This window comes from Manis pentadactyla, chromosome 3 (assembly GCF_030020395.1).
Source record: "Manis pentadactyla isolate mManPen7 chromosome 3, mManPen7.hap1, whole genome shotgun sequence".
NCBI classification, from domain to species: Eukaryota; Metazoa; Chordata; class Mammalia; order Pholidota; family Manidae; genus Manis; species Manis pentadactyla.
Window position 1 is genome coordinate 23,216,815 of NC_080021.1, and position 11,952 is coordinate 23,228,766.

The 11,952-nt window shown below is 46.2% G+C and overlaps 1 protein-coding gene across 1 annotated transcript; it reads right to left on the reverse strand.

Moving 5' to 3' along the window:
- Positions 1–547: 547 nt before the first annotated feature.
- On the reverse strand, positions 548–8,417 carry CCN3 (cellular communication network factor 3). The gene is made up of 5 exons (XM_036876438.2): positions 7,987–8,417; positions 7,635–7,860; positions 6,345–6,599; positions 4,936–5,150; positions 548–2,047 (listed from the first exon to the last, which is right to left on the reverse strand). Exons 1-5 carry the CDS (start codon positions 8,068–8,070, stop codon positions 1,751–1,753), a joined length of 1,077 nt encoding a protein of 358 aa, XP_036732333.2. The 5' UTR covers positions 8,071–8,417; the 3' UTR covers positions 548–1,750.
- Positions 8,418–11,952: the final 3,535 nt, after the last annotated feature.

An 11,952-nucleotide genomic window follows, 5' to 3' on the forward strand; every position in this document is an offset into this window, starting at 1 on the left:
GGAAGAACTATAGACCTACTCCATCAGCCAGGAATGATAAAACATGAAGGTTATATGAACTCTGACCCTCTCATGGCCCAGATGACAGCCCTGCATTCTCACTAGAAATATGCTTTTCTGGGCACAGAGCATAGCATGCTGATCATGATAATGTTGGTGGTTTAATCTGAGTAACTGGGTGGGTGGAGAGCCCTTTGACTAGATAAGGAATCCAGGGAGGTACATTTTGCTTGGTATAACAAGTTCAATTTTAATCTGTAGATGTGTCTTGCAGGTTGTCCATAAGAAAATATCAGGGCTTGAGATGTTGGTTTGAGTAAACAATGTTGAGAGTATTTGAGGCCCTGGCAATAGTGATCACCTAACTCAGTGAGAGCTGCCTTTTGAAGTCTTTCTTTCTGACAAAAATTGTAAGCTCACCTAAAATACCTGGTTGGCTTTCAGTAGATGCTATTGCTTGGTGTCTGATTGAAATAATAAATTCTAATTCTTTTATATTCGTATTTTCAACAAACATCTTGAAAGCACAAAATAGCAGAGCCACACATTGATAAGATCATGTTTATTTAGTGATATCTGACAAATGCAGAAAGTAAAAAGAATATTTTAAAAAATGTATAATTTATATAAATACTTGAAAGGAGAAAAGCTGAACACATATGGTGACATTAGAAGAATTTAAGTTTGCAGCCTATCTTACGGCCTGACAAATTAGATACTTGTATGTATACATATATATCTTGCTTGTGAATTTGCATAACTAGAGCCCAAGGATAAGTTTTGGGCATGTCCACAATAATTCTAAACTCCCATAAAATTTGTGGTGTCTGACCACCACAGTCATGTCAAGTTTGTTCTTCTTTTAAAAAATTCTACTACACATTTGAAAGTCATCAAGGGTTGAAGTCAGGTACTTTGGGCCTCAGTTTACTCCTCATAGTCAAATGAGAGGTTCTCTGCTGATATGCTCTGCTTCTTTTGAATTAAAAAAATTCATGAGTCCCAGTAGCCTCCAGTACATACACATGGATGGGAGCTGGTAGGGACTGGTCATCTCTGTATTAGGAAGAGTGGTCTGTTTAGCTTCTTTCTCTTGGAAAGGAGTCAAGTCGTCTGCAATGGAGCAAGTTTATGTCACCAGCCTACTTAATCAACAAACATTCCATTACTAGATATAATTTGCTTCCTAGTGTACATCTAAACAGAAAACTAATAGTCTCTGGATTTCAAGTTGAAGAGTTATATTTTTCCTTGGATCTTGGACCTGTAAGTTAACCTGAGCTACTCAAAAAAAGAGCTCAACAGAGACCCTCAAGTCAAATGCCGATACAGGGTGAAATGTCGTAACGATGACATATTCAGTATAACCCTGGACTTCACTGCGTCATTCATTACAGTGACATTTTCTTGAAATTGCACTAATGTTTAAACAAATAAGACAAGTATAATGTGATACAGTCTACACAATAAAACATATATCTGACTTCTTAACTTTACAGAAATCTTCATGTGTGGTAAACCCCACAGAAAATGTCACCCCTAAGTACTATCCTGAGCTTGCCTTGATTCCAAGTTTACAGTTAATCACATCTTTCATTCAAAAAAAAAAAGATAGATATAACTGACCTCATAGGGCCACAGAAAATACACAGGACTCAGGGGTGAAATAATTCTGAATTATTTTCTTCTCTTTGTTCGATGGGGGACAGTTACAGTTTGCCTCTGTTAAGTGTGCCTCTCAGGGTGCTCGTCACATTCCCCCTCTGCTGGTGTTCGGCTTTAGCTCTTGGAGGAAGGCCTCATTGTCATGGGGACAGTTGCTGTGGCACGTGCAGGTCCCGATGACCATCACCGGCTTCTTGATGACCTGCCCCGGGGAGCACCGGAACTCCACCTGGATGGTTTTGGTGTTGTGTGGGGTGCAGCACCGGCCGTCGCTGCAGACCCCGCAGAACCTGGGCCTGTAGGCGTGCAGGCTCGTGCAGTTCTTGAACTGCAGGTGGGTGGCTTTCACCGACTTCATGGTGCGGAGACACTTCTTTCCTTTCTGAGAAAGAAGAAAAGGACTGAAGCCTGGAATGGCTACCGTTCCTCCGTGGGACCATTTGAAGGGTATGGAATAGCTTGCTAGGTGTCCATCCAACATCCATTCTCTTGTTGCTAAGGGAGAATTAGTTTGGTTTGGGGAGGTGGTTGGCTAAGAGCATTTGCTTCCCCAGAATATCTGGTAACTTGGGATGACCTTGAAAGTTCTGGCAATGACACATAAAGTGCGGGAGAAACCCTTTGCCCTTCATACAGGTACAGTCCTGCATTCACTTTCCTTCCTGCCTAGAATGGGGAATCGTCCACAACCATCTTTTGACTTTGATAAGCATGAGGAGAAAAGCACAGGTCTGACAAAGAAGCCTATTTTTTCAAAGATTTCCTATTTTACTGGAATGAGTTGTGGTGGCGTTTTTAGCCAAATGCATTCTTAGGGGTTATAAATGGAAAGGGAATAAATCTGGCATCACTGTAAGCCTAGTAATGTTTCAAATATTTTTCAGACCTTAACTCATTTAAACCTATCAATATTCACTCCTACGAGGAACAGTTATTTACATAAGGAACAATTGGCCAAGTCTTATAGCTGAGTAAATGCAGTCTCAAAGGGCTCAGATGATCAGAAAACATCTAGTAACTGAATTTATCTGTTGCAAAGCCCTTCTATTATACTATCACCTGGGGAAAGTCTAAGACAATGGGATTTAACGTTATTTACTATGAAGGCAGGGTAAGTGGTGAATTTATTTATTCTATTAGTGATGGTTGATGAGGACCCCTCATGTTGATAATTCAGCCAGACATTGACTATATGTTCATTTCCCACTGAGATCTCTTCACCTATTAATTTACCATAGTTTTCTACTTCTCTTCACCTTCCTAGGCATAGCTCTACAGCCTGTGGAGTGATGAGACTTGGAATTCTCTTAAATCAGTGGCTCTCAAACTTCACTGTGTTTGGGAAATCACAGGGTTTGCTAAATCACCTACAGGGTTTGCCAAAACACACATTGTTGGGCCTTCTACCCAGAGTTTCTGATTCAGTAGGTCTGCTGTGGGCCCCAATAATCTGCATTTTCAACAAGCTCTTAGAAACTCTCTACTGCTGGTCTGGGGACCACATTTTGAGAAGCACTGTCTCACATTTAAGAATCTCTTGGTGACAGGGAACTGATGATATATTATGCTAGAATTTCTCTAGATTCCAAATAAAGTTCTGGAATCCCTATGAAATACACATATACCATGTATGTATGTATATATAAACCATAAATAAATATTGTAATTGTAGTATCTCCCAATATTAACTGGGTGCAAGCTACAAGACAAAATATAAATTTTGGTAAAAGAAACAATAGAAAAAGCAAAATTTTAGAGGCATGACACAGAAAAGCCTTATTTAATAAAGAATTACTGTGTCCTTGACAATATTTTAGGGTTTTGTTTCTTCCTTTTTCATGTTTAATGTTTAGCATATATTCTTACCAACATCCACAGAAAGGTGCATCACTCCTCAGCAACATCTCTGTACGGGTGTGTGTGTGTGTGAAAGAGACAGGCAGGGAGTGACAGAGAGAGGTACAGAGAGACAGCGAGACCTGCATGACTAAGTTACATGTGTGTTAGAATTCTCCTTAGTGTGGGGAGGAGTGACTTTAAGCATATAATTTTAGGGTAAGGTGTTTCGTGGTGTTCTTTCTAAACTGATGAAAGCAACATAACGTTAGGATGGACCTCAAAAAAGCATATACCTAAGCAGCCATATAATTAAGGAAAACACTAGGGATTCTTTTACTTTTACCAATACATAGAAATAACCTCTAAGGTCAAGGAACAATGCCTAATGTTAACAGAGTAATACTTGCCCTGCATTTTGCCTATTGATTCTATTTAATCCTCATGACAAGTTTGAGGCAGGTACTGTCACCAGCCATATTATATTCAGGAAGGAACTGAGGCTTAGAGGTTAAGAAAATTGCTCAAGATCCCACAGCTAGTTCATATGGGAAGCCAGGATTTAAAGCCAGGCTGTCTGGCTCCAGAGTTGCACCCTTAAGTATATTAGAGGATATTACCTCAGTGTAGAGATATGTAGACCTTCCATTACTAGGGACTGTTTTATTTTTGTCTTAGGTTTGTACAAGTGTCCACATAATAGTTCAGTTTGGGTATTGCATTTATCTGATCTGGTACCAAGGCCTGTGATGTCATTGGGAACCAATCAGAGCTTCTGATCTGCATGCTTTATACTCAGTTTTAACACACTGAGTTGACATAATTCCAGCAGAAAAGTAAAGAAAATGCTATTTTATTTGGCACATGCCACCTTATGCTGGCAAATGTACTATTCCCATTAGGCTTTTTAAAACACTGAAAATTCCCAGACACCCATTCATAATTCATCAACAGTTGTTTATCAAGCACACAATCTGTACCAGGTAGGAAGCTGGAGACTGAGTGGCGAGTAAGGCAGATATGGTCCCTACTCTGTTGCTTCCTACATACTGAACCTAAGGGGTAAAGGAAACTGAGGTCAGCAATGACCTCTCTACAATCACCTATGCTTGACAACTGACTAGCATTTTCTTCCAGGAACAGAATGAGATTTGCCAGGCCATTTTCAACTGGGAACATTGCTATAGCTGTCTAGCCCTGCCCTCTTTACCTGAGGACCTGCTGTGAGGTGCCTGGGAAGTTTCAATGCAGTAAAGAAAAAAAATAAATAAGGGAAACTCACTCATGTCAGGAACTTTTGTGTCTTTTCTCTGGGGTTAACTCCCATTTGAGCTGACCTGTGAGTCAACCAGTGTACAGTGACCTGCTAAGGCCCAGGCCCCAGGGAGACGAGTCCCCCCTCTCTGTGATGGGCGGCTTCCTCCAGGCTCCTACCTTATCTGCTGGCTGCTTGTGCTCTGGTTCACAGGGCCGCACCATGCAGAGCCGAGTCTGCTTCACCATCTCACACTCTGCGTTCCTGTTGGTGACACGCGCGGAAAGGCCCATGCCGCAGCTCCGGGAACAGGCGCTCCACTCTGTGGTCTGCTCAATGCAGTTGATGTTTGAGTCGGAAACTGCAACTCCCAGAGTGGCTTCTGTCCTGTAGGCTATGGGAATGAACAAATAAACGCAGATATAATGAGTGAAGCATGGGGATTGCAAAGTGGTCCTTCTAATCATCCCTAGAAAGAGGATCTCATCTGATTCTGTGACTGCTGAACTCAGAGGCTCTAGGGGCCAGAGCTAGGTCTCTGGATTTCTAAATCCCCAACAGGTAGCACAGTGCCTGGCACATTGGAGGCCTTCCAGAGAGCTTTGTGGAGTGGCTGTCCAACTTGTCCTTAAGAAACTTAGAAGAGCCTGTCTTTAAGAAGGTGAGCAGTTTTAAGAATACAGAACAATATAGGATCAACAACCATTGCATGAGCTGTCATGTTTTGAATGTGTGATTTTGTTCAGAAAAAGAATTATGATACAAGTTTAACTGGATGAGTTATGTAGAACCAACAAACTCAAAAGAGTGACGAAAGCAATACTTTGCCTTAGGGAGGTGGGACTGGTTGTTTTGCTTAGGCATATAGAGCCTTGAACTTTCATTATGAAGAGTTCTGTCTCAGCCCTTAGTGTGTGCGGTGTAGGGCGCATCTCCTCTATGTGGCAGTTTTCTCTCTGAAAGGCAAGGCTGATCATTTCTGACCTCAGAAAAAGTAAAGCTCTGCATACTGCCAGTGCAGATAACCTGGCTGATGAATGGCTTTGAAAATATTCTCCTGGCTGTTGAGTATTGTAAAAAACTATTTCCTTTCAAGACAAAACAAAAAGAAAAGTGAGACAAAGATCCTTGACCCTTCCTATAGCATCTGGAAAGAGAACATTTCTCTGTGACACTTGTCAGGGATGAATAACATTCTTTAGGGAGGCTGGTCTTGAAAGCCCATGGGTAGTTAGTGTACAGCATCCAGAAAAGAGAGTAATTTAAAAAAAATTTTTGTAATGTTAATAAGGGTAAGTGGGATGGACTAAAATATAAATAGTGGTCATGCAATAAGACAAAAATCTGTCCCATTGCTCAAAAGGACCACTGAATTTGGCAGATTCTCTTTAGAAGAAACAGCATGTACCTCAATAACTTGGCTAGGATTCCAACAAGTGATGTATTTGATCTCAGTGGGCAATCTGGAATCTACAGTTTAATGGCCAGAAATGGAGGCAAGCTTTTCACTGCAAATTCAAAAGAACACGCATGCTTCCCACTGCCTTTACCCTGTGCTGTGATCACCTTTGGGAATCCCGAGTCTCACCTGGAAGGGCGTGGAGGTCTCCTAATGCCTCCTTCTCATTTGAGTCGCAGACCCACTTCTCACAGCACTCCCCGGGCACTTCAACCTTCCTCGGAGCGGGGCAGTCAGGCTGGGGCAGCAGCAGGTCTTCTTCACAGCGGGGCACACAGCCGATCTGCCCATCTGCGCAGGTGCACTGGTACTTGCAGCTCGGCTGGAAGGTCTCTCCACTTCGGTAAATGACTCCATCGAACACACAGTTGTCTCCTTCTACCGCTAGAATATGCGGGAAGCAGGGCAGAGAAGGAAGGGGAGAGAGAAAACCAAAAACACAATACATTGGAGAAGCTGTATGAGATTTGCAAACCCCATGTCGTTATTTTTCGGGTTGAGGCAATACAGTTTCTCATCTATCTCCAGGAGAGAGATGTCCTCATGGAAAACCAGAGGTAGACGAAATCTTCAAGACCATTCAGTTTTGCCACTTGTTTTATGGATGAAGAAAGAGATGCACAAATGTGAAGTGACACTCCTAAGTCCCTACAGCTGTTATTCCAAAGGATAAAGTCATTTTACAAAGATCTTAAGATTCTCCCACTTCAGCAGCTTACAAAGAGAGAGAAAGTGTACTTCATATGCTCCAAATAGGTTAACTGGTCAAAATAGGAAGCACGTCAGGATTCCTTGGCATTCCAGCACAGTAAATCACCACTAGCTTACAGAAGAAAGTAAAAGACTATTCCAAGCCCTCCATCCGGGGAGCAGGGACTGCCTCCAGCTAAATGGTGCGCCAGGTGGAAAACTGATAGCGTTTGATTAAGTTTCACCAGCCTAGATTGGCTGGTTGCTTGCATTTTATTTTACTCACAGCTCAGACAGGGTTTACATAGCCGTCCCAGAAGACTAGGGGCTGCGTTGGCTCAGCTAGGGCCATTACAGGTGTGAAAACAAGCCGGCTGAGGGACAGTCAGGGGGAAACTGACTCTGTGAGTAAGCCCTGGAAATGTCCAAAGGAAATGACTTCACTGGCCCTTTGCTCTGCTCCCCGTCTATCTACATTCTTCTCAAGGGAGGCAAGGGATGAATGCCTCTCACCTCCGTGAGCAGGTCTCCTCTCCGGCTTCTGGCGCTCCCCGAAGCCCCCAGCACCCAAGGAGGTGCCTGGACACAGTAAGCGCTCCATAAACATCACCTACTGCGTCCGCCTGCTCAGTATTAATATTTGCGCATCACCCTCCGGGAAGGGGCAGGGAAAGGAAAGAGGGGGCAGCAGGCAGCAGAAGAGGTCACGCGCAAACGGGGCAGGATTACCCATGCAGATGCCGGTTTGGGCGCTGGGGTCCGCTCCGCGGTCGCAGAAGAGGCCGCGGCTCTCCTCGCACGGCCGCAGCTCGGAGCAGCTCTCGCCGCGCTGGCGGGCGCACACCAGGCAGCAGGAGCAGTCGTCCAGCACGGCCCTCACCCCGGGGTCGCAGACCGGCGGCGTCTCGGGGCAGGGCGCAGGGCACCGGGAGGGGCAGCGCGCGGTCGCGGCGACCTGGGGGGCGGGCGACACAAACGGAGAGCTTCAGCAGGGGCCGGCAGAGGCGGGGAGCCCGGGGACCCCGCGAGGCGGCTCCGGAGGGCCGAGTAACCAGGGGCACCTTGGAGGTGCGCCGCTTACCTGTCCCAGGAGGTGGAGGAGAAGGCCCGCAAGTCCGAGGCACTGCTTGGGCAGACGGAGGCCCGGGCTCGGTGCGCGCCGCATGCTCGCGCGATTCCCGCCCGCGGCTAGCAGAGGAGGCTGGCCCGGCCGCGGAGGGGCTCTGCGCGCCTGGCCTCCGCGGCGGCCCCGCGCAGGTTTTATAGCCGCTCCAGCGCCGCGCACAAGCCGGTTGGCTGCAGCGCAGGGGGAGTGGGGGAGTCGGCAGGGTGGGGAATGGAACGAGCCCCGGGGTTGTCATGGTAATTGGCCGTGGGTGCCGCTCTCCTTAGGGCGCGGCCCGGGGGCCTGCGGGTGCCTGTGTGTGGCGACTGGCTTTTCCCGGAGCGCCGGGAGGGGTTGGGCGGGGGCCCCAGGCCGGGCCCCAGGGCTCGCTCCTGCGCGTGGGAAGGAGACGCCCGTTTCCTCCTGGAAGCTGCCCTGCCTTCTCCCGGGACCGGGACACCGCCGCTCCCACCGCACTTCGCCCTGGCCTGTCACGGCCGCGCCTCAGCCTGGGGCTCTCCTGAAGGGGTGCCTGGGGTTTGGGGCCATCTGGGGGTTGGGGGGGATTGGCGAGAAGCCCGGGGGTTTAGTCATAAGGGAAGCACGTGCACGTTTGTCACCGTTGCGGGCACTCTTTGAATGTGTTTCACTCAGAAAGAAAGTGGAGGGGAAACCCAGAAAATAAAGAATTGCAGTGTTAGGATGGGGGATGCTATTGGCCAAATGGCCAAGTAAGTTCCTTTGACTCTCATCCTTCCAAGCCCTACTGATTCTTAAACCCCCAATGCCGCAGGTTTGGTATAAATAAAAGTAAAACATAACAAAATAAAAAACATAAGAGACTGAGGTAAATAAAAACTTTCTTCTTGGTAGAGAAAAGTCTGGAAACACCTGTTGTGTTATGCCTGATGCATGACAGCGCAACTCAAAATCCAAGCGCCTCTGAGAGTTTACTAGGCAGCTTCAGCTTGGCCAGCCTCAAACCTCAGTGAGTTAGGGAAGGAGTGAGGAAGGTATTTGCTTTTCCTGACTGATCCTCCAGCAAATGAAATCCCTCTCCCTCTTGTCACCCACGGTCCAAAAATGGCTGCGGTGAAGCACTTGTCATCTCTCCTGCAAATGAGAGCAGTTTTACTGCTCCAAAGGTGACATTGCTTGATGAATTAAAAAAAAAAACAAAATAATTCTCCCCTGGTCTTCATCTTGGCTGCTGCCTCAGGGATAAATATACCCAGCTCCTTTGAGGAGAGCCATGTTGGAAAGACACTTTATAAGAAAACTTGTTCAGGCTGGTGATGTAGCCCTAGACTTTGAAAAGAAATAAATTTCCTCTACATCAGCCCTTTCCAGCAGGACGCAAATCAAAGGCAGCTTGTGCGAGGGGCCGGGCCTGCCCCTGCCATGCCTGCTTCCGGCGATGAAGTCATCTCAAGCCCCTTCAGGGTAGTTCTCTTAACAGCTTGGAACTGCCGGGATGTACTGACCTGCCTCCAAAAATTTTGCTTTCTTTGAGGCAAACCAGACGGAACATACTCAAAGCTTGACAAGAGTCGAGCAGTCAATTTCTGCCACTTCAAAGGACCCTCATACTCTTCAGGTTGATGCGCTCCATGGGTCATCTGGCCTGGTGATGCTGTCACCCGACTGTGCATCAGGATCAACCAAGGTGTATTTTTTAAAGATCCAGATTCTTGGGCCCCATCTTCAACCTACTCAGTCGGATTCTCCGGTGAGGGCTTTTGGTGGACGGCATGTTAATGTACTTTGAGGAAGCTGGCTTTGGGAGACCTAGGTAGGAGATGACTAGAAGCACAGCGGGGAAGTGCAAATGTTGGCCAGGCTCTCAGAGGATGTAGAGTCACTACAAGGATGAGTTGGCTGGGCTGGCTCTTCTAGGCAAAGGGGAGGATGACAGGAGAAATGTGACTTCAGCTAGAGATGAAATGCCAAGAAGTCACCGCGAAGGTGAGGTGCTACTCAGGCCTCCTGATTGCAGGTGATAGAAATCAAACTGGAACCGGCTGTCGCACGACAGAAAGGGAGATGTGGTGGTTCACAGAGTAACAGCAGGGGAACAGGTGCGGGGGGGCCTTGGAGACCGCTGGGAGCAGAGCCCTGGGGCTAAGAGGACTCCATCTCTGTCTTCACTGCTGAAAGCTTTGCTTTTCCAACCGGAGACCTGCTTCTTCCACGTAACGGAGGTGTCCCCCTTAAATTATACTAACCCCTTACATCATGACTGTATCACCACAGAAGGATGGTCCCTCTCCCTTAGGCCCAATTTGCAAGCATCTAGGAAGGGAGCTGGATGAACTCACCCTGGGGCAATGGAAGGAGCGACTTGGGGATTAGATAACACCAGGTAGTGGGAGTGGGGAGGAAGAATAGTTCTGAGGAAGGAAGGGATTATTCTTTAAGAGGAAAGCAATTTGGTAGGTAAAATAGTGCACATGCACTCTGTCATCTGCTCTAAATGCTCCTGGAAAAGGATCCCCACATAACAACTGTAAATTGAACTGAAGCCATCTGATGAAAGCCATGCCTCCATTCATTTACCTGCATCTAGGACATCTTCTCTCTAATCCTCCATGCTGGGACAGATTTTGTTCTTTTTGTAGGCCAGGCACCCCTGGCTTTTCCCTTTTATCTCTTAACTCATCCTTATTGAATGTTGCTGTTTGTCTGTTCCCCTTTCCTGCCCAAGAGCCCTTGAAGGACAGGGAGTATGTTATATTTTCCATAACACCCCCAGCACCTCCTTCACAGATGGACAGTTGTTCTTAGACCTTTGGAGACACTACAGACGTCACGTTAAGTTTTGTCACTGCTCTGCTTAAGATGAGGTAGGAAAGAAATGGAGGCTGTTTCTCCTCAGCAGTGAACGCCAGGTTGGTCTAATCAGCCATCACCCATCTGCTTCTGACATGCACCTTCTCTAAGTTTTCTTGGCACCGAGAGGTTAAAGGACAGCATCCATGCTGGTGACCTTCTGTCTGAGATAAGTGCGTATAGTGGAGGTCTCCCGGGAAGTCAGGGGACATCATAATACAGACTTGTCACCAGGTGCTGGTCTTGGCTGTCAGCTGCACGGCAGCTCCAGCGGGTTAGGCGGTGCATGTACGATTCACTTTTCTCCTTTCATTTCTTTCCTCCCTTTTCCCTCACCCCAGATGTGACACTATGGACTCATTTTTCTCCCTTTATCTCTGATGGGCTGTTGATTTATATTCTTATTACTTATTGGCCAACACTCCTACCCAGCATACACTTAGAGAATATCCTGCATTTTATAAAGGTTTACATTGTTGTTTTACTCTCTTTATTATAATAAAAGATTTAAAAAAATATATTGGCACTAACTTCTGTAGCAGGGAGGAGAAATAAAAAGCACAGAACCCTATATTAAAACTGAAACAAATACAAATCAGCGACGAGGATGTTATCACCTCCTGGACAGGTCTCCTTTCCTCCATGACTACACCGTGTAAACTATCGGACAATCACCGCATCTTCGTTCAGTCACTGTTCAGCTGAGCCACACGGACTTGGCTCTCATAATGGGCCTCATAAATCAACCTCACAGTTCCTTAATGATTTTGTTGCTCGGTTCTGAATTTCCTTTATCCCTTTTCTGGAGCCCTGGGGAGCTGGGAGAACACAAGGTAATCCTCATTAATTGTTAGGTGGGGCAGCCCTGCATGGTGTCCATTTATATGGCTAATTTCAATCACATGCTCTTGTTTTCCTGACAGATCTCTTGACTTCTTACTTTTCCAGAAACCATGAGGGGCAGGGGAGAAGAGGTAATGGGAAGTGAAACATGAGAATATAAGGTTTAGTGTTATCCCCTTAGGAAACATTGTCCTATTGCCCATATATTTAAATTTTATTTTTTAGTGTTTCTTGAAGAAAACAAACATCCAGGAGGTGAAATAAAAAGAA